Genomic DNA, 23761 nt, shown 5'->3' with positions numbered 1-23761 from the left:
TGGGACTACATGAACACATTAAATACTAAAAATTATGATGAAGAAAGAGGGGGAAAAGGAAATAAGAGAGGACAGAGAGGGAGAGGGAGAGAGAGAGAGAGAGAGAGAGAGAGAGAGAGAGAGAGAGAGAGAAAATGAATATGAAGTCTGAAGGGAAAAGGCTTAGAGAGGAAGGGAAAAGGTTTAGAGAGGTCAGGAAGGAATTTGAAGGGAGGGAATGAGGAAGTAGATTCGTGTAGTGGGCTTGGCCTAATACTGCTTGTATTCTAATGTTAATTTTGGTCCCCCAAAACATTTGAATGAGAAAGTCTGCACATAAGACACTAAGGGAACCTGCTTCTGGTTAATGCTAATTCATAAATAAAGATGCCAGCAGCTAATAGTTGGGGAGATGTGAATTAGGCAGGGTTTAGGGTTCCTGGGCTAAAGACCATGAGGCAAAGACCTTAGAAGAGTGTACAGGAGAGGAGAAGGGATCCACCATGGGTTAGCTGAGCCATAAAAGGTGGCCACTTGGGCTGGCCAGTTGGAGCTAGGAGCAGCACAGATGAAACATAGTAAGTAATAATGGGGTTATGGATATAAAGTAGATTCTAACAGTGTAGAGTGTAGGCAGTTGCTCAGCTATTGTGCTGCTTAAGGCATATTAAAATATAAGGCTGTGTGTGTTTTTTCATTTGGGAATTTAAATTGTCTAAGGCAGGAAGGAACATCATGCTGGTATTTATTAAGTGTTCAAACAACAGGTTTGATCTGAGCACATGCATGTATGAATATTAAATAAAATATTTTAAAGACACACATAATGAAGCATTCATTGCATATCCCAATTTGTTTGTTTATTTTTTTCCTATTTCAATGTGTTTGTTTTGTCAACTCATATGATAGCATATTATATAATACACAATTATATGTAATTTACTAATATACCATATATAATTATATATAATACATTATATCATATTCTTTTAGAAACTTGTTTTTTTCTAGTGATATAGAAAAAGGGGATGGATCTGGGTGAGAGAGGATGTAGGAAGAACTAGAGGGAGGGAAAAGAATGATCAGCATTAATTGTATAATAAAAGTCTATTCAATAAAAGTAAAAAAAAAAGATTTTCTTTTTATTAATACGGTACTATCTCATTTCATTCTCACTTGTGGAAACAGATTAACTCCTACACATGACACAGATTATACATTAATCAAGGAACACAAGAGGTGCTCTCATTACTTAAGTGCCCTGTGAAGGCAAACATCAAGCTGAGCCAGCTTATCTTGCAGAGTGAAAGATGATGAACTCCAAATGTCATTGTGTTAAACTGAATGATGGTCACTTCATTCCGGTGCTGGGTTTTGGTACTAGTATTCGTATAGAGGTAAGACCAGGGTTGTTGCGGCCGAGGGTCCAGAAGAAATAGAATCAGGAGTGTAAGTCTACCTGATTTGTAAAGTCACTCACTTTCTGGTGCTTTTCCAAAGCCAACTGGTAAAGATATTATTGCAATAAAGTTTCTTCGATAAGATATGTGAGCCCATTAATTTGTTGATCTGCTTTGTGTTTGACTACCTAACTCATTTTAATTGCAGAGTATGAGCTAAGTAAATATCTCCTTGTATTCTTTTACTGGATGTTAATGTTTCAGAGTTATCACTCTCTAACATGTGGGTCTTCAATCATTAGTTTTCCTAAGCCTTTCCAATGATGTTGTAATGGATTTTTGTTGAAGAACTAATTTCATTAACTACTCTTGATGCAAGAGAAACAACTAGAAATAAAATTGTGACAATGGCCTAACAAACCCCAGGAACTTGGCAATAATATTTAGACATGAATGATCTGTGTTCAAACATGTTGGATTTAATGTACAATGGTACAAACAATTATTTGCAATGAAAGTGTGGAACTGGATATTTCACTTTTCTGGATTGAGAGCTGCTTTCTGGTAATGTGCTTAGCCTTACTAAGGATGTGTGTCTAAGAACTGGTTCCTATACTGTTGAATTCATTCTTATATTCTATAAATTTATTCTTTTAAATTTTTGTTTGTTATCTCTCTTCTCATCTCTTCCCCTGTTCTTCCTTCTCTTTCCCTCCTGCCTCCCTTCCCCCTCTATGTTTTAACATGCATGGTGCATACTTGTCATAGTACCCTTGTGGAGGACAGAGATCAACAGACCTTAGGTCATTACTCTTCTGTCATGTGGGTCTCAGGGATTTGAAAAGGGCCATTCAGATTGTTGGTAAGTACTTAAGCTTGTTGAGTCATCTCAATGTACTAAGGTGTTCTAAACTGCCCAAAGTACAATAATGAAGAACAATGACAAGAATTCTTTAAATTGTAGAGGAAAGTAAAAAATGAAAGGCAGGAGAAAATTGGAAGCACCTAAAGAATCCAAAAGAAGGTAAGAATGGTCTCCAGAGGAGGCAGCAGGATCTGATATCACGTGTGTTGTAATTTTACTGATGAAACTAAGAACACTGATTTCATATGTGGATGGCAGCTGCACTGCCTGAACAAGCACAGGGATTCTCATAGACATACTTCAATTTGGAGACAGGACTTGCGGACAGGTTAAGTCAAGCGCTTTATGTTAACAAACTGTAAATCAAGGTCTTTGAGTGGAAGCTCTAAACAGCACTCATTTAAACATCAGAATACACTTTGTGAATTTATTGTTCAGGGAATTTGATGTGTTCTTTCTGCCTTTCTTGTAAGAAAACTCATAGAAGATCTATGGTGTAAGAATATGTAAGAATTAACTTTGTAGGAAGAAACAAAAGATAGAATTTAAACTATCTCAACCAGCTAGTGCAGGTTTTACTTGATGCCACAGAAGGGAGCTTTCATGCTTTGATCATGCTGTGATTCTGGCTCTGAGCCCAGTCACTCAATGACCCATGTTCAAGAGAACACAGGTTATGTGTTTTAAGCTGGATATTTGTAGCTAAGGGTAGAAAGAGGAAAGAGAGGATTATTAGGAGAAGACTAGGGAAGTTAGCTCTTTTTTTCTTAAATTAGCTGTTATGAAACTGCAGGGTGCTTTAGATTTTTGCAAATACCATTTATGTAGAGGCAGGGATGGCTGTTTTCCTTCTGAAATCATCAAATAGTTGTCTTCCTGGAACTTTCAACTTAAGTTCAGGGCCTTGGATTATGAAGTCATTTCCTTATATAGCATTTAATCATATAATTCCCTTATATAGCATTTTTATGTCAAATGGAACATATTTTCTTATGTAGATTTTTATTTAATATTCTTATGATTCTCTGTAGTAAGTCCTGGATCTTGGGTGCTAGTGGGCATCTCTTACGACAATTACTAACCTGTAATTGCCAAAAACAAAAGAAGCTCTCAGATTGCCTTACTCTTGTTACCCCATAGACAAAGATCTTAATCTTAGCTGGAATTTTTACTACAAAAGACATAGGAGAAAGTTGATACCAGAGAAGGTCACATTTTCTGCCTAAAAAGTTCTGAATCATGAATACCAATCTATAAATACTACTTTTTTTTGTTGTTCTTTAGTTTCCCAAGAGTAAAGCTAAGGAGATCACCAAAATAGCTATAGATGCTGGTCTCCGTCATTTTGATTCTGCTTCTGTCTATGATAATGAAGATCATGTAGGAGAGGCCATCCGAAGCAAGATTGCTGATGGCACTGTAAAGAGAGAAGAAATATTTTACACATCAAAGGTACTGTTTACATAATTTACCTGTTAATGAACAATGATGTTTGAAGTGATGTTCATATGATTGAATCAGTAATTGTTAGTGAATTGTATTTTCTTATCTATCTTTTACTCACATGTATTTGTGTATTGGACATAATGTTGAGTCACAGAGAATGGCTTTCTCATTGATGTAATTAGATTCAAGAATTTAATGACTATCATTTTTGCATCTTAGTTCATAGCAATATGATGTAAACAGGACTATCGGAAAGAGTAGTCTTGCTTATCTCATGAATAATGTTTTAATAGTTTTCAACATTCTGAAAATTTTAGATGCTTTTATTAATATGAGAAAATAGATAAGACTTTCAATTTTAAGCAGGCTATAACTAATCCTATTTGTATTATATATAATATAAAACAAAACATTGAAAATATTTTCCCATAGTTACATGTATTAAATACTACATAAGGCAGATAGTAACAGAAATAGGAATACAAGATTGACATTTGATGTCCATAGGTGGATACTGAATAAGCAAAACATCACACACATATGTGGACACTTACACAATTAACTCTTCCATATTTCGTTGACTGGGTAAGAGCGTTAAACACTTCCTTCTCATTTTCAATCCAGGTAAATATAATACTGATGAGCAACATTATTATTACTCAATTAAAATGTTGTATATTGAGTAATTTCAAAGATTAATTCATAATAAAGAGAAATTTGCCTGATTAGATCAGATTTAAGGGCATTTGGGTAGAAGTAGAATATTCCCCTTGCACATCAATTTCAAATAAGTAGAAAAATGCCTTTGTATTAGGTGAAGCAAATTATTAAATCATTATAATTTATTAATTCAATTTGAATTTCATCTTTAACTGCAGCTTTGGTGTACTAGCCATCGCCCAGAACTGGTGAGATCTTCCTTGGAACAGTCACTGAAGAAACTTCAGTTGGACTATGTGGACCTGTATCTCATTCATTTCCCAATGGCCCTGAAAGTACGTTCCTTTAAATTCCTGAAATATTTTATATAGAGTATAGTTTGGAATTATGGTGACTTAGTGATGTGACAGCTATAGCTTCTATGCATCTAATATAAAAATCCAGCTGAGGCTCAGGGATCATAGTGGAGGAGGAGAGTAGAAAGTTGTAAGATTACATCATCTAGAGATGTCAGAGAAGCTATACCCATGAAATTTCACCAATGTGCTGGACCAGTAGACATGTTACTGTGGAAGGGGAAAGTCTCATAGAGCTTAACATTAGACAGCAAACAAACAAATAAAAACAAACACAAAAAATATCTATAGGCAGCAAAGGAATGCTAAAAGCAAGTTACATACTCTTTCCAGGGAAGAAACCTCATATTGGTTAACCACCACATGGTCAACTGTAAATAATCATAAAAGCCAACAAGCACATTGCATAATGCCCTGGAGATACAATATTTATTAAAAACATATAATATATATAAGAAAATAGAATCCTCCTACTGAAGGGTGTTTCAGATGACTCAACATTCAAAACACATGACAAATATTATTACATTAAATGTGACCCATTTATCTTATGAAGATTTAGTTCTCAGTTCTTCCTTTACCTAGAAGCATTGCTATTGGTTGGAAAAAGCATTTGTTGAGAGGTTACTTTAACATTTGTTTTTATTCCAGCCAGGAGAGGACTATTTTCCGGTAGATGAACATGGAAAATTTATATTTGACATGGTGGATCTCTGTGCTACCTGGGAGGTGAGTACTAGAATTAGAGAAGCCAGGGGTAGTGCATACAGGAAAAAGTCAGGCCATAATTTTATTTATGAGAGTAGAGTATGCCTTCTGTCATAAAAACTGAAGCTATTTCCAAGTGCTGCTTAGTGTAAGAGCTGAGGTCACATTCATGGCTTTAATGTAGTAGAAATCTAAGAAGTATGCAATCTTAGAAAGTATTTTGCATGTATTTTTTTCCTCCCCAGGCCATGGAGAAGTGTAAGGATGCAGGACTAACCAAGTCCATTGGGGTGTCCAACTTTAACCGTAGACAGTTGGAGATGATTCTGAATAAGCCTGGGCTCAAGTATAAGCCTGTATGCAACCAGGTGAGGATCTTCAGACTCTTCTTGCTCATTTCCATGTATCCTTTCTTGCCATTGGTTGATAGATATTCTTTTAGCATTTACCTTAGCTTTGTGGAACAGCACAAGCCAATAGCAGAATGTTTGTGGATAGGGCTTTCATGATACTTGATTGTGTGTTAATTGACAGTCTTAGTTGAAAATATTGGCAAATCCTTTTCTTGATAGACTTTAGTAAGGTTAAGAATGATCAAAGTTGACTGTAGTCAATAATCATGGTTCAAAGGGGAAGGTGAACTTATACTTAGTGTACTAAGAAAGGACAATGAATAACAGGGGGATGGGAGTATAATGAACAATACCTAGAAATGATTGAGGAAGCATGAGATTTCCAGGAAACAAGGATGTTATGGCAATAACCGATAATGGGTTTCTGTTGGACTCACATGCTTTGTTGATTATGGACCACAACTTAAACAACACTAAAAATTAAATAAAGAAGACTACAATTTTCATCCAGGTTAGAAGGAAAAAGTTTATTTTGTTGTTGTTGTTGTGATTATATTTTGGGCATGTAAAATTAAATACTCAGAAACTTTGAACAATACTTCAGCAGATTTTGTTCCTGGACATATTTCAATACACTCTCCTGGTTTATAGGATCAAATGAGTTTTGAAATAGTTTCTTTGTATTCCTTGCTCCATTTTTTCAGGTATTTATAACAACTGTCAGTAGACAAGTAAAAGTCAAATATTGGAAATGAGGGTATATGCTAAAACTTCTCCTAGAAATGAGGATACATATTTTTATGGTTGTATTTGCACTATGGGAATGTACAGAGTTTATAACATTTGATTCTATATGGTTTTTCTCTTATGTATGTGCTTAGAGTATACATACAATGTGTGTAAATGTATATTTGGAGGCCTAAGGTTGATATCATAAATATTCTTCTTGGGCTTGTTCTTGGAAGCATGGCCTCTTATTCAAGCCCATTTTGAATAAGGCTAGTCTTACTGGGTTGCTTCCTAGATCCTGTGTATCTTCCATGAAAGTCTAGAAATATAGGCAGACTGCTCAGCAGATTCCAGATTTATATAGGTTCTTGGGAGTCTGAACTCCAGGCCTCTGTCTTGTTTAGTAATTGCTCTAACCACTGAGAAATTACTCCATCCCATATTCTGTTATGAATTATCAATTCATAATGAAATTTTCCTGTTCTGCCAAATCACCTTACATAGTTCTTCTCTCATCAATGTAAAATTGTAATTCACATATCTTTTCCAAATATTTTTCCACCTATTTTTTCCTTTCATATTGATCAGTCCTTTTCCAAATGACATTAAAAAAAAAAAAAAACATTTAAAGTTCTGTATTGATTCAGGTATTATGTTTTAAGAAAAAATGCTTTTCTTACCACTGCAAGCTGGTATAATTAGAAGTTGAGTTTGAATGGCTTATTACACTAATGATAAGCATCTTTTGCCAGAAAAACATTCTTCCATGTTCTGATATTCACATGAAAGTCAATAAAGTTTCACCCACTGATAAATTGTCCCACTGCTAGTGATGCTCCGTTTGATTACATAACAATGCTGGTCTCAGATAGATCTCTCTTTCTGTCAGCATGCTTTCCTCCATTGAAATTATGGTGACATCAGCTCATCATTATTTACAAAACAGGAACTTTCATGGAATATTTGAGATCTATCAAAAATTTTGACTGAGTCATTTTGTTGTAGCTTGACAATATTAATTCTCCCTTTTTGCTGAGTTGTTACTTCTGGTTTGGTTGTCTGTTGCAGAAAATTTACATAGTAACCCTAAATCCACTATTGCTATATTTATTGGTAAAGTTTACACCTTTACTGCCAATGTTCCAAAAAAGAAGTTGCTATAGTAACCACAATTGATAATGATATATAGTTTTGCTTTTTTATGTTCAATTATTCATTTTATGTGCATATTATGATAACATTATCAATTTTTAACTACTTCCCTTATTTGAATTGATTATTCTTTTTTTAGTTCTTGCTAAAATCTGTATCTACCCAATTGTCTGTTTCAGGCTATAGTCTTTCCCCTGTGAGTATTTGATAAAGTTCATGATATTTAATAGTCAGAACTTAGTAAGTTAATTTCCTGTTCCACCTCTAAACTCTGTCCTGACTCCTCATACAGGAAATGAGTATTTGCATGCAAAGTTTGTGAAAATGTTAGGTCATCTCAACCCATGAATATCTTTTATGGTTTCTATATACTTGGCCCAGAAAATGGCACTATTAGAAGGTATGGCCCTATTGGAGTAGGTGTGTCACTGTGGGTGTGGGTTTTCAAACCCTCATCCTATCTGCCTCAAAGCCAGTATTCTGCTAGCAGCCTTTAGATGAAGATATAGAAAACTCTTAGCTCCTCCTGCCCCATGTCTGGCTGGGTGCTGCTACATTCCCACTTTTGTCATAGTGGACTGAACCTATGAATCTGTAAACCAGACCCAATGAAATGTCATCCTCATAAGAGTTACCTTGGTCATGGTGTCTGTTCATAGTAGTAAAATCCTAACTAAGACTGAAGTTGGTACCATGGACTGGGGGTTGGGGGGCAGCTATTGCTGTGATAGGCCTGACCATGCTTATGTTTGGAAGAATATGGATTTGGGGACTTTGGACTTGGAAAGCAGTGGAATGCTTTAAATGGGGCTTAATGGGATATTATTCTAGTAGGAGTACGGAAGGCTTTGTTACTGAGTGTGATTTGAATTGTGTGGCCCAAGAGGTTTCAGTGGACATTTTCACCAGCTTTTTGTTTTCCAACTCCTTCACTGCCTAAGCAGTGGTATTTTGGTGAAGAATGTGGCTACTTTTTGCCCTTGTCAGAAGTGTCTACCTGAGGTAAAGAGATTCAGAGTAATTGCATTGACAAAGGAAGTCTCAGAGATGCCCATCATAGACTTTGTTCTCTGTTGAAGTCTCATGAAGAACATTTTAAATAAGCATAACAAACTGAGAAAAAACTACATAATATATAGTTCATGTTTTAAAGGGGCAACAGGAAGTGAAATGGATCTGAATCCTGAGTTCAAGGATATTAAATTGAATTAAAGGAGTAGTGACCTTGGGGCAAGAACCCATGCAGCTAAGTTTAGTTATAGGAACCCATGCAGCTAAGTTTAGGTACAAGCCTTTAATCCCAGGAGGCAAAGACAAGCAGATTTCTGAGTTTGTGGTCAGCCTAGAACAAAATAAGTTCTAGGTAAAGAAAGACTTAAATCCAGGCTTGGTAGTCCACACCTTTAATCCCAGTGTTTAGGAGACAGGCATGCCGATATCTGAGTTCAAAGTTAATCTACAGAGCTAGTTTTTAGGAAAGCCAAGCTTAGGCAGTGAAAGAGTTGGAAAACAGAAAGCTAGTGATAATGTAATAGAACAAAGAGGGCCATGTTCCTGCCCCAGCAAGCAGCAGAACTCAGCAGCTTTGGCCACGTGGCTCTGGTTTTAGAGTCCAGAATAGAAGGGATTACCAGGACAATTGATGCTGGTTAGCTGGAGCTAAAAAGTTAGTGGTGATTAAGAAGAGACAAGCATCACTGAGGTGAAATACTCTGGGCAGTGTTTCTGAGAGCACAAAGATGCTGTGTTCCAGAGGTAGCCAAGGTTGTACTTCCTGTGGCAGGTGTACATGGCAATGTGTAAGAGCCACCCAAGTGATTCTGGTTTTGAAGGCTTGAAGGGTTCATGAAGAGCAGCTGATATTGTGAGAGGCCATGGAAGGCCATTGGTGAAGGTGCAGGCTCAGTTGCAGTTGATGGCTTAGGACTGAAGGGGTCATGAAAAGAAATTGAGGCTTGGCACCATGAAAAGAGCCCATGAAAGGCTATTGGTGAAGCCTAGTCACAGCAGAAAATTCCAGTGTATTGGAGATGTCAGTATCATGAATGATCACCAAGAATAGCAGCAGCAGCAGAATGGATAAACCTGAGCTTAGAGTACTACAGATGGCAGAGTTGGAGAAGTGGCACTAGCCTGTTGAAGAAGCCCAGATGATCATGTGTGAATACCAGACAGTGAAATAAGGATCTGTAATGTTGAAGTTGCCTTGGAGACTCAAACATGTTCGAGATGCCAGAGCCATGGGCTATCTGCTGAGGAAAGCTGATAACAGGGAGTAGAACCAGCCCAGGAGACATCTTTGACTGCAACAAAGATGAAAAGGGAGTCAGAGATCTGAAGACTGATTTGAAATCAGACATGAAGAATGAAAGTTTGGAGTTTGGCCAGCTGGTTTCTTGTCTTGCTTTGGGGATTATAGTTAAGTGATTGGATGAATCTCAAAAGAGACTTTGAACTTTGGGTTTTTAACATTGTTGAGACTGCTATAGACTATGGGGACTTTGGAAGTTGGACTAAATGTACTTCTTACTATACTATGTTTAGGTATGACCCCCATAAACTCATGTGTTTGAACAAGCTTAAGAGTGGAATGTGATGGTTTCTATATGCTTGGTCTAGGAAGTGGCACTATTAGAAGGTGTGGCCCTGTTGGGGTAGACATGTCACTGTGAGTATGGGTTTTCAGACCCTCATCCTAGCTACCTCAAAGCCAGTATTCTGCTAGCAGCCTTTAGATGAAGATGTATATAGAACTCTCAGCTCCTCCTGCACCATGCCTGGCTGGATGTTTCTATGTTCTCACTTTTGTGATAATGAACTGAACCTCTGAACCTGTAAGCCAGCCCAAGTGAAATGTTGTCATTATAAGGGTTGCCTTAGTCATGGTGTCTTTTCAAGCAGGAAAATCCTAAGACAAATATCCAATATTTTATTTAAACACTTAAAAATTGTATGTGTTCTTTTGAAGATGTATGTTCTATAGTCAAATCCCCTCACCCATTCTTTATTATTTCCTTCCCAAGCCACCCCAACCTCTTTCTACTTCTCAGAAACCTCTATTTTCATTTCTTTGTTAATGATCTACTGCAGTTAATTAATGTTTCTTGCATCAGAATGGGTAAGGGGCTATATACTTAAGTCTTGGTGTTGTTATACTTAGTTCACACTTTGTTGCATAGGTTTTCCTAAGTTAGTTTATTATATTTAGCTTATACAATTCTTTATATCAATTTAGTTTATACACATTCTTTATATCAATGTGAGATGTCACGTAACATAATATCTTTCTTTATTCATCTGTAGGTAGAATGCCATCCTTACCTCAATCAAATGAAACTTCTGGATTTCTGCAAGGCAAAGGACATTATACTGGTAGCCTATGGTGTTCTGGGAACACAACGATATAAAGGATGGTATCAAGTTCATTAAAATTAATCATAAATCAATAATTGCTGTTAGCATACCTTTAGTCTTGTAATTCTGTAGGGAGTGGTTCTGATGTTAAGGTCCTGTTCTCCAGTCCACTCTTGATCTATCAGTAAAGGAAATCATGGTCCAATTGCTGGGGGTGCAAAGGTACAGTGGAGACTTACAGGTCCCAAAAGGAAAAGGAGAGATGCAAAGGAGGAGAAAGGAGGAATGGGCAACTATGTGAGATCTCAAAACAGTGGCCACACAGGCTAGTTCTACAGGTGGGTGTTCAGGGGAGTTTAGCAACTGAAGTTTAGGGCAGATGGGAGAGACTGAGATAATATACTGATAAGGGCACAATTTTCCAGGCAGAAGATAGTAGCACTCAGCAATTGTGCCAAGAAGGCAATTTGAAATTGAATAACTGTGGGTCTGTGACTTTTATTCATAGACTCAAGGGAAGCTAGGAGGTGGCTGTTAGCACTGCCACTTCCCAGAGCAAAGGCAGATAGAGCAGAAAACTATATGCTACACAATTCAAAGTCTATACTCAGGTGATTTGGCAGCAGAGAGAATTTCCATGTTAGAAAAATAAAAGATTACAATGGTGTTACACATGTCCAGGTACACACTTGGGAACCTCCATTCTCTATGGCAACCATTGTGGTTATTTAAAACTTCTCTACATGCTACAGCATGAGAAATTTAACCTCCCTACATTTCATTCCAGGGTAGACCAGAACTCCCCTGTTCTCTTGGATGAACCAGTTCTTGGTTCCATGGCAAAAAAATACAATCAAACCCCAGCCTTGATTGCCCTTCGCTATCTGTTGCAGCGTGGAATTGTGGTCCTCTACAGCAGTTTCAAAGAAGAGCGGATCAAAGAGAACATGCAGGTGATGAGAGATTGTGGGCTTCCAAATTGTTCACACCAATTCACCATATGGACTTCTTTAGCAACTCAGGAGCTTTGAATGAGTGGAGTACTTCTACCTTACTTTCCCATGCTTGTATGTTTTATATACATATGAAGGTTTATGTCCTGTTCTGTGATAGCACCATGGTTTTGTTGCAATATAGAATTAGAATTGGACTGAAGAGAGATTTTCATCTCAGCCTTGCATTGACAAAGCACTTAGTAACCCTAAGTGAATGAAATAACCCCTTATCTTCTGAAATGAGGCACCCAGAATAGATAATTTTCAGTCTACAAATTATTTAGTATATTTTAAGAATTTATGTATTTATTTATTTATTTACATCTCCAAAGCTCTCTTCTTTTCTCCCCTTGACAGACTCCCTCATCCCATCCTCCCCCCTCTTTACCTCTTAGAAGGTTGGGCCACCCTGAGTCTCCCCTAACCCTGGTGCACCAAGTCTTTGCAGGATTTGATGCATTCTCTGCTACATATATACTAGGGCCCTCTATCCAGCCTGTGTATGCTCTTTGGTTGGTGACTCCATCTCAGAGAGCTCCCAGCAGTCTTGTTTAGTTGATACTGTTGGTCTTCCTGTGGGGTTCCCATCCCCTTCAGGGCCTTCAATACCTTCCCCAACTCTTGCAAAGGCTTCCTGACATCTGCCCAGTGTTTAGCTATGGGCATCTGATTCTGTTTCAGTCAGCTGCTTTATAGAGCCTGTCAAGAATAGTTATGCTAGGCTCCTATCTTTAAGCATAATGGAGTATCATTAATAGTGACATAGATTGGTGCTTTCCCCTGATATGGGTCTCACATTGGGCCAGATATTGGTTGGCCATTCTTTCAGTCTCTGCTTCATTTTTGTTTTTGTCTTTCTTTTAGACAGAACAAACTTTGTGTCAAAAGTTTTATGGATGTGTTATTGTCCTTATCACTCTACTGGAAACCTTGTTTGGCTATACGAGGTGGCCTCTTCAGGTTCCATATCTTCACTATTAGGCATCTCAGCAAAGATCTTCCCCATTTGACTCCTAGGAGCTTCTCCAATTCCAGGTCTCAGGGACTTTCTAAAGATTCCCCCACTCCTGCCATCTCTGGTACCTGCAAGTTTCCATTCATTCTCATAGCCCTCTGGGCCTTTCTTCTGTTTCTTCCCACACCTGATCCTATCTCCCTATTCCCCTACCTTTCCCATCTCCCATCCAGGTCTCATCCTCCCTCTGCTCCCCGTGATTATTTTGCTGCTCCTTCTAAGTGGGATTCAAGCATCCACACTTGGGCCTTTCTTCTTTAATTCCTTTGGGTCTGTGAGGTGTATCAGGAGCATTCTGTAAAATCTGGTTATCAGTCAGTTTTTACTATACATGTCCTTTTGGATCTAGGTTACGATGGTTTTTTCTATTTCCATCCATATGCCTGCAAAATTCATGATGTCCTTGTCTTTAATAGCTGAGTAATATTATATTTTTAAATGAACCACATTTTCTGTACCATTGTTCAGTTGAGGGACATCTGGGTTGTTTGCAGTTTCTTACTATTATGAAGAAGTTCAAAAAAAACATAGTGGGGTGCTTGTTCTTGTGGTGTGAGGGAACAACTTTTGGGTATATGCCCAGGAATGGTATTACCCAGTCTTCAGTGACTATTTCCAATTTTCTAAGAAAATGCTAGATTGATTTCCAGAGTGATTGTACAAGTTTACAATTCCACCAGAAATGAAGGAGTGTCCCTCTTTCTTTACTGCCTCACTAGTAGGTGCTGTTGCTTGAGTGTTTGATCTTGGCCATTCTGAGTGGTGTAATCTGGAATCTCAGGGTCGTTTTGATTTGTATTTCCCAGATGACTAAGGATGTTGAAAATTTCTTTAAGTGCTTCTCATATAATTCTAGATGCTTCTGTTGAGAATTCTCTGTTTACCTCTACACCACATTTTTAAATTGGGCTATTTGATTTATTGGAGTCTAACTTCCTGAGTTCTTTATCTATCTTGGATTATTCTCTGTCACATGTAGGATTAGTGAACATCTTTTCACAATCTCTAAGCAGCTGTTTTGTCCTATTTACAGTGTCCTTTAACTTACCAAAGCTTTTCAGTTTCATGAGATCCCATTTATCAATTGTTGATCTTAGAGCCTGAGCCATTGGGACACCCTGAAAGCAGTGCTAAGGAATAAATTCATAGCACTAAGTGCCTTTATAAAGAAATTGGAGAGATCTCATAACAGCACATTTGAAAGCTCTAGAAAAAAAAGAGAAGTAGTAAGAAATAGTCAAACTCAGAGCTAAAATCAGTTACTTAGAAACAAATAGAACAATACCAAGTCAACAAAACCAAGAATTGATTCTTTGAGAAAGTCAACAAGATAGACAAACTCTTAGCCAAACTAACTTAAAGACACACACACACAGAGAGAGAGAGAGAGAGAGAGAGAGAGAGAGAGAGAGAGAGAGAGAATCCAAATTAACAAAATCAGAAATGAAAAGAGAGACATAACAACGGAAACTGAGGAAATTAAAAAAAAATCATTAGGAAATCCTGTAATCAGGTCAGTATTTTTATTTTGGTCAAGATATAAAAATGGTATATATAGCTTGATCATGCTAGCCATTTTTTTCCTGGGAATACTTTTATTTTTGCACATCATGTTAAAGCTTGTCTTTAACAACATCAACATGTTGGCAGCCAAAGTACATGGCTTGAACCTGAAAATGGACCCCCAGACAGAGTTATTAAATTAAGAGGCTGGCAAGCCAAGGATGGGTAAGATTCTGCACAGAGCCTTACCAAGCTAAGACAAAAATGCATTGCTTTGGATAATGTATATTCCATGATAGTCAATGAACACATTCTTGTCAGGACAACCTAAGACAGGCTCAGTCTTGTTAATGAAATATTAAAGGGGGAGAGGTGGAGAGCCTTTGAGGCTGCTAGGCAAGAATCTGACATGGGCCAAAAACAAGAAAATGGGCTGCTTGTCAGGAATATGACATTGGTCAAGGACAAGAAAGTAGGCTTCAAGCAGGAATCTGATATTAGGCTAGAACAAAGAAGTAATTTCAGACAGGAACCTAAAGTTTAGGCTAGAACAAGGAAGTAGGCTTCAGACATGAAAATGGCTTTGGGCTAGGACAGGGAAGTAGGCTCAGATATTGGTCATCTTGATAAGCCCTTAAAAACATGAATTACAAGAATGTTCACATAATTGTCTTTAATGCCTTGCTTGTTCTTTCATTGTGTTGCTTATTTCTTGCCTACTTGCATCTATTATATTGCTAGATTCTCAACCTAGAAATGACCTTAATACATGCATGTAATTAATGGTATAAAAGCAAAAAGGAGGAAGGTGGATGGGATAGGGGGTTCTAGGGAGGAGGAATGGGGAAAGGGGATGACATCAAAAATGTAATAATAAAATATCCAATAAAAAGGAAAAAAATTGACAAATAAACAAAATAAAGGAAAAAAAGAAAGAAATCCTGTAATCTACAAAACTTGAGAATCTAAACAATATGGTCTACTTTATAGACAGATACCACTTACCAAATTTAAGTCAAGATTTATACTCTATAAAACTCTCACAACTGAATCCAAGAACACATTAAGAACATCATTCACTATGATCAAGAAGGCTTCATTCCTGGGGTGCAGGTATGGTCCCACATATCAAAGTCCATCAATGTAAACCACTATATAAACAAACAAAAAGAAAAAGTTATATGATCATCTCATTAGATGCTAAAAATGCCTTTGACAAAATTGGACACCCCTTCATGTTAAAAGTCTTAGAAAGATCAAGGATTCAAGGCACATACCTAAATACAATAAAAAGCAATACATTAAGCCAAAAATACAGTAGGCCAACAGACAGCATAAAATTAAATAGAGAGAAACTTAAAGCAATTCCAGTAAAATCAGAGACAGACAAGGTTGGCCACTCTCTTCTTATCTACTCAATATTTTACTTGAAGTTCTAGCTAGATCAATAAAACAATGAAAGGAGATGAAGAGGATACAAATTGGAAAGGAAGAAGTCAAGCTATCATTACTTGCAGATGATATGATAGTATACATAAGTGACAACAAAAACTATCAGTAGACTCCAACTGCTGATAAACACTTCAGCAAATTGGCTGGATATAAAATTAACCCAAAGAAATCAGTGGGCCTCCATTTATCATTTATCATGCAAATGATAAATGGGCTAAGAAAGAAATTGGGGAAATAACACCCTTCACAATAGCCACAAATAACATAAAATATCTTGGTGTAAGTCTAACTAAGCAAGTGAAAGACGCATATGACAAGAACTTCAAGTCCAAGAAGAAGGAAATTTAAGAAGCTATTAGAAGATGTAATGATCTCCCATGTTTATAGATCAGCATGATTAATATAGTGAAAATGGTCATCTTACCAAAATCATTATACTCATTCAATGCAATCCACAAGAAAATTCCAAATACAATATTTTTACAGACCTTGACAGAGCAATTCTTAACTTCAGATGGAAAAACAAAACACCCAGGATAGCCAAAACAATCCTAACAATAAAAAGCTCCTGGAGGTATCTCAAGTTGTACTACAGCGCAATAGTAATAAAAACTACATGGTGTTGGCACAGAAACAGACAGGTTGACCAATGGAATTGAATTGAAGATCGAGAAATAAGCCCACACACCTACAGTCACTTAATTTTGACAAAGAAGCCAAAACCCTACAATGGAAAAACGAAGACATCTTCAAAAAATGGTGCTGGTCTAACTGTATGTCTGAATGAAGAATAATACAAATAGATCCATATTACCATCCCCCCCTCTCCCCCCTCTCTCTCTTTACCTCTCTGTCTCTCTGTCCTTGTCTCTCTGTCTCTCTGTCTGTGTGTGTGTGTGTGTGTGTGTGTGTGCGCGTGAGTGCTCGCACACGTGCGTGTGACTGGTGTTAAGTTTTCCTGTGTGGAATACACCCTTAATCTTCTTCATTATTTTGAAAATGTCATTCTCTATTCCTTCCAGCTCATTTTTGCATCCTACCAAAATTTTACTTTTATCTTTTACAATGTTGATGAAAACAGATAATTTAAAAATGGATAACAAAACAAAATTGATCATCAATGACTGACTATACATCTCTCCTCTCACTTGTGCTTAGTTAATATATTTTGCCTAATATGTTAATTACCTGGAAATGGGTTTGCCTCTCTCAAATGATAATTCTTCTCACTTCTGCTGTTACCAAATATAGCATGATATTCAGTGTTTGTTATTTTACCTTTCCATATTTTCTGAAATAGATTTTATTTTTTATTTCTAATTACTACTTGCATACATCTTTCATAGGAGAGTTCAGCAATTGTTTTCAGGAACAACTGCTGCTTCTAAGAAGTAAGAGAACTAGAAACTTGAAATCTTGACAGTCATGTTCCTTGTGCTTTTCAGTGAAGAGAGTTAAATAGAGTTGGAGTTTGCTTTTGTGTGTGGCTTCATATTTTCTGATGATGGTTTACTTTGAGGTTGTCGCATTTGAGGTGAATTGGCCTTAAATTTACAATGTAGTTAAAAGAGGACCAGGAGCTTCTGAACTTTTTGCCTTTTACAATTGCAGTGGTGGGACTATACACATGTGTCACCACACTAGGTTTGCTCTGTTATTTGTGGATTATTTTTGTTATAAAAAAAGTTTAGAATACATTTACTGACCTCTATTCAGAATGTTTATGTTTGTGTTTGATGTCACATCTGTTCATTATTTTGAAGACTATGGTATTTTGGCAGCATTGTGTTGTTCAACTCATGATCATTAAATTGGAATTTACTGTTTGCAGAAGATATTTTATATACTACACTAACTTTTGTAATTTTTACACTAGGTATCTGCTTCTATTCTGTCACATTTGTACATAGAAAAGATAATTTTTTTGTGATTTTTCTTGATATCCCCCTTTTGTTTTAATAAATTTCAAATATTCAGGTGATTCTGCATACTTGTCCATCAACTAAGTGGATTAGTTGGTATATGACTGATATTTTTATTCTTGGTATTGATTTTAAGATCAATATTAGTGATTTATGGACCCCATTGTTTCAATGTGTTAGTAATTATAGATTATCCTGTTGATCAAACTTCCTAAACTGTATTAAAGATACATCCTTGGAAGCCAATTCTAAGTTAATTTGAACAACATACCATTAGTATTAGTAGAATGTCTATGTAAGTGATATTTAAAATAGCATTTTCCTATTTTAGTGTTCTTTGTTCAGACATGAAAAAACTATATAAATGATGATTACTGGATTGTGTTACATATCTAGACAAGTGCATTTCTGGTTTAGATCTTTTAAGCAATTTTTTTTCTTTTTTGAACATGTCAGATTTCTTTCCTCCTCACATTCCATTCAAATCTCTCTTGCCTGTTTATCGTGGATGTATTTAATATGTGGAGGAATTTTGTGTGATGCTGTTCCTGGTGTTTCATTTCTTCCTTGACTGTTTTGTTTAATATCTTTGTATTTTATGAGATCTGAGAAATTTTCAAGCATGTTGTCTAGCACCGTCTTCCAGTTCAGTTGGTGCATTTACAATGTGCAGTTTGGCAAACATGCCATCTAAATTTGTAAATTTGTAAAAGTGTTTCCTATCTGTGTGGTAGGTTTCAGAATTCCATCTGAGTTCAGAGGATATGAAAGTCCTTGATGGCCTGAACAGAAATATGCGATACATATCTGCTGATATGTAAGTAACTTTAATAACATGTTTACTACATTTATTTTCAGGAGAAATGCTTTTAAAGTTATCTCAATAAATATAAATTAGGTAGATGAAATCAGAGCCCAGAATCAGGAAAAGGAACTTCAGAATTCTTTCTAGTTCAGAGTTCTGATCTTACTCACAGAAGCAGGGTAAGAAGACCCAGGGTCACCTTTATATATTGTTGCCAAAGGTGTGTGCTGTTTGGGGGAGCAAGCTGGGTAAGCCCCCATCATTGCTGAATTTCCATCTTCCCTGTGGTGGCCTGAATTCGTATGTCCTGTGAATATGCACTGTAGATATCTCAAGGAGCCCATCAATAACTGCCAACGTCCATACCATGCCCTCAAGTCACTTGCTTAAATTCTGATCTTTCTAAATGTATGACCCCAACTTTGAAGTCTATGTCATCATCTGCATATAAAATCATTCATTGCAGTCAGGAAATTTAATAGTTTTAATAGTTTGAAAAACTTCACTTCCTTTCTGATGTGCATTATACCTAAGTCTTTCTATGGCTTCTACACTCACGTGCATACTTGTATATATGTATAGGCATCTGCAATAAGAAATAAACCTTCACACACATGTACAAGGACATACACATATGCATTTTTTTAAAAAAATGAAATACTATATAGAAACATTCCCATTGCAGTAGAGAATTTAAAGCCCAAAGAAGCTATGTTTTTCATTCTACATGTAAGGGAATAAATTCAAGACAAGATATATTAGTAATGAGGGAAAGCAGTGGAAAATTAATTCAAAATGAAAAATATGATAATATATAAAAATTATAAGCATAATGCAAAATAGTATGGAATAAAATTGTCTAATATGGTGTTATTCTTAACAATATACAGAAAAAGCAATAAAGTTGTGCATATTACATAGAAGCAGAGCTATTATTAATATCATGATCCTCAGAGAATAATCTTTTAATTCCTTATAACTTGTGTGATTTAGTATGATGAGTAACTCATTAGATGTGAGATTTTTGTTGTGAGCAAATATTGTTTCTATTTCTGAATGAAAACCACTACATTTTATTTGGCAAACGGTTAATGAGTGATAATTTTGAAATTGAAATTAAATGTCAGTGTAGTAGATATTATATTTAAACCTTTACTTTAGAAAATTAAATGTTAAGTTACAAATCTAATAAACACACAAAAAATTGGATAATGCATATTCCAAAATACTGATATATATGTAATATGGTATTCCTTCAGATTCTTCTATTTCATAATTATTTATAATTTTTTAATTGGAAATTTAACATACACATTTCTTTATACGGTATTACTATGACAGTGGACTTCATATTTTCATTTAATTTTAAGATATTTTATCAGGTTTTCTTCTTATTGAAAATAAATTCTTTTATTATACAATATATCCTGATTACAGTTTCCCCTCTCTATTCTTCTTCCAGTTCTTTCTTACCTCCCTTCTTCTCCAGATCCACTCCCTCTCTGTCTCTCTTTAGAAAAGAATAGGCTTCTAAGAGACAAAAACTAATCATTTCAAAATAGATTATAATAGGACAAAGTAAGATATCTTTATCTTGCTTTCCAAAATAGAATATAATAAGATAAAGATAAAACATCACATTGAGGGAGGATGAGGCAACCCAACTGAAAGAAACGAACCCCAAGAGTAGGCACAAGAGTCAGAGAACAACTCATTCACACACTTAGGATTCCCATAAAAATTCTAACCTGAAATGAGCCAGATTCCTTAATGATCTTTTTATAGTCCTTAAACTCAATGACAACCTAAGACATCATAAAAACAAATGCAGTTTAAAACAAAAGAAATTAAATATCAGAACTTATATCTCCCCCCAAATATTGTTAATTTGTTAGATTTATTTATTTGCATATACGTGTATATGTATGTGTGTGGGCACATGTCATGGAGATTATATGACCACTTTCCACAGAGGCTTTTCTCCTTCTAATGTATAGATCCCAGGAATCAAACTCAGGTCATCAATTGGTAGGTAGAGCCTTATCCAACTGAACCATCTCACTATTTCTCAATTAGTACTTGGTTTCTTGTTTAGAACCATGTTTGCTTTCCTTGAGGATTTTTAACATAAAAGATTGACTATCTCTTTATTTTAAAAATACATTATTTTTAATATATTATTTAAATGTTTTCTAATTGTATGGGTTTTGTCTATATGTATGTCTGTGCACCACATGCATTCCAGGCACCATATAGGCCAGAAATGGGCATATTCTCCCACCCCCTGGTACTGGAGTTACAGATGGCTGTGAGCCACCATGTAGATATTGTGAATAGCACCTGGGTCTTCTGGAAGAGCAGCCAGAGCTTTTAAAGACTGAGATATCTCTCCAGATTCTCTTTGCGTTTTTGTCATAGATACATATTTGAACATGTGATTCTTTATTTTCTACATGTTGAGTACTAGAGAAAGGAGGATAGTAATAATCTGAATCATTTATTTATTATTTTCCTTTCAGGTAGAAAGCAATGGTTATGAAAGTAAGAAAAGATTGTATGCCTTAGGGAAAAAATTTTATACTTTCACACTAAAATCAGCTAATCAGGTTCATAGAAATCACTCCATGTAGAGACAGAATGACCTTCTGCACTAAGTATGTATTCTTTGTCATTGCAGGTTTGAGGGCCACCCCAATTTTCCATTTTTGGATGAATACTAACATGTGAGGATGACTCCTGAAGGGCCTTCAGTGGGACACAGCTCTGCTGCTGTCATCTACAGACTTGCCATTTCTGCTCTTATAGCAATTGGGAACCTCCTGGAGCTACTCCTCAGCTAAGAAAAAAAAGATCCAACCATTTTGGAAACAAATAAAAGACAAAGTTATCAATGCCACTGTATTGTTTTAATATTTTTTCTTCCTCTGACTCATGATGGCCTCAAATTAATTTGCCTATAGTCTGTGTTTAAGTTATAATAAAAGATAGCAGTCACTTTATGAACAGTTCTATCTAGGAGAATGGATAGTGTTTTCATCTTTTGAGGATGAAAGTTAGCAGGTATTTATTAATCTATTTTTCTTCAGCTCAAGGATGGAAAATGTGTACCACGTAGTAAGACTGAGGAGGGTGAACGTCAACCCCAGAGCTACATTAAGCATTTTAGGCATAGACATTCTAATGTTTACAGAATGAGATTTAGTTCAGAAGGAGTGTGAGAATGGGGTGAGAGATGAATCAGTCTGCAGAGCTCATGAGGTTCCAATAACAAACACAATATTTCTGGAGATAACTTTATTATTTATTTATTTATATTCTTTTCTTATATATCACATTACCACTGAAGTTTTTCCTCTCTGTACACTTTGTACTCTCTCCTCCGGTTCCTCCATTTCCCTTCAGAAAAGAGCAGACTTTCCAGTGATATCTTCCAAACGTGTTATAACATGTTAGAATAAGACTAGGCACATACCTCCATATTAAGGCTGAACAAAGCAACCCAGGAGGGGGAAAAGGATCTCAAAAGAGTCAGAGACACACACCCCTACTCCACTGTTAGGAATCTCACAAGAATACCCTGTTACACAACCATAAATATATTCAGAAGACCTAGCTCAGACCTATACAGGCTTTGTGATTGTTGCTTCAGTCTCTGTGAGTTCCTATGAGCACTGCTAAGTTGATTGGGTATTGTTCTCCAGTGTCCTCAACCCCTCTGGCTCCTACAATCCTTTCTCCCCCTCAAGGTTTCCCAACCTTCACTTAATGTTTGGCTATGGGTTTCTTCATCTGTTCCAATCAGTTGGTGAAAGAAACCTCTCTGGTGATGATTATGCTAGACTATGGTTTATGAATATAGCAGAATATCATTAGGAATCATTTCATTGCCTTTTTTTTAAACCAACCCAGTCATGTTTTGTTCCATCTTAGGTTTTTGGGTTATTCAATCTCTGGTTTCTGGCCATCTAGGTAGTGTCAGATGTGAGCCCCCTCTTGTGAAGTTGGTCTCAAGTTGGGCCACCTTTACCTAAGCATATCTTTCAGGCAATACAAATTGTAGGTTAAAGAACTTGTGGCTGTGTTGATGTACAAATCACACCACTGGAAGACTTGCCTGGCTAGAGAAGATGTCTGGTTCATGCTCCATATCCCATATTACCAGAAATCTTCACTAGGGTCACCCTCATAGATTTCAGACTTCCATTGCACCAAGTTCACACATAGCTTTCCAAATGCACACAATTCCAGTTGTCTATCTCAGTGCTATGTTCCCTCAGACCACATCTGATTCCTGGCTGTTTCTCCACACCCACACCCACTCCACCTACAAAATCTATTCTATTTTCCCTTACCAGGGAGACCCATTCACCTCCTCCTTAAGCCCTCCTTGTTACTTAACCTGCCTGAGTCTGTGGATTGTAGAATGATTCTCTTTTATTTTAATAGCTCTATCTACTTATAACTGAGCACATATCATGTTTGTGTTTCTGGGTATAGGTTGCCTCACTTTGAATATTTTTTTCAACTATTGGCCTGCAAATTTCATGATGTCATTTAAAAAAAAACAACAAAAAAACAGCCAAGTAATATACCATTGTCTATATGTATCACATTTTTTTTTTTATTTTTTTTTTTGTTGTTGAGGGACATCTAGGTTGTTTCCAGTTTCTGGATATAATAAATAATGCTGCTATGAACATAGTTCAGCAAGTGTCTTTGTGGTAGGATGGGCTGTCCTTTGTCTATACCTAAGTCCAGAGTAGTTGGGTCTTGAGGTAAATCAAATCCTAATTTTCTGAGGAACTGCCATATTGATTTCCAAAGTGGCTGTACAAGTTTGCACTTCCACTAACAATGGGGGAGTGCTCACCTTGCTCCACATCCTTGCCAGTGTGAGTTGTCACTTGAGCTTTTGATCTTAGCTATTCTGTAGGTATAAAATAGAATTTCAAAGAAGTTTTGATTTGCATCTCCCTAATTACTAAGGATTTTGAACATCTCAATGTTTCTCAGCCATTTGATATTCCTCTGTTGAGAATTTTCTATTTTAGCTATATATCCCATTTT

General features: G+C 36.4%; 1 protein-coding gene and 1 long non-coding RNA gene across 3 annotated transcripts; one reads left to right on the top strand and one right to left on the bottom strand.

The window, feature by feature from the left end:
* The first annotated feature begins 1237 nt into the window (after nucleotides 1-1237).
* LOC117713854 (aldo-keto reductase family 1 member C21) lies at nucleotides 1238-21590 on the top strand. Of its 2 annotated transcripts, none has more exons than XM_076939392.1 (9): nucleotides 1238-1376; nucleotides 3529-3696; nucleotides 4569-4685; nucleotides 5358-5435; nucleotides 5660-5782; nucleotides 10952-11020; nucleotides 11896-11955; nucleotides 18624-18706; nucleotides 21372-21590. In XM_076939392.1, exons 1-9 carry the CDS (start codon nucleotides 1290-1292, stop codon nucleotides 21412-21414), a joined length of 828 nt encoding a protein of 275 aa, XP_076795507.1. In that variant the 5' UTR covers nucleotides 1238-1289; the 3' UTR covers nucleotides 21415-21590. The 2 variants fall into 2 exon arrangements, with proteins under 2 accessions (XP_076795507.1, XP_034366251.1); XM_034510360.2 differs by having other exon boundaries at nucleotides 10952-11061; nucleotides 11790-11955.
* On the bottom strand, nucleotides 11810-21378 carry LOC143443349 (uncharacterized). Its single transcript, XR_013112252.1, has 2 exons — nucleotides 15521-21378; nucleotides 11810-14218 (listed from the first exon to the last, which is right to left on the bottom strand). It is a non-coding gene; the product is annotated as an uncharacterized LOC143443349 (long non-coding RNA).
* Nucleotides 21591-23761: the final 2171 nt, after the last annotated feature.

This window comes from Arvicanthis niloticus, chromosome 8 (genome assembly GCF_011762505.2).
Source record: "Arvicanthis niloticus isolate mArvNil1 chromosome 8, mArvNil1.pat.X, whole genome shotgun sequence".
Classification (NCBI taxonomy): domain Eukaryota; kingdom Metazoa; phylum Chordata; class Mammalia; order Rodentia; family Muridae; genus Arvicanthis; species Arvicanthis niloticus.
The sequence above is the reverse complement of the archived record's forward strand: the minus strand, read 5'-3'. Positions and strand labels throughout refer to the sequence as shown.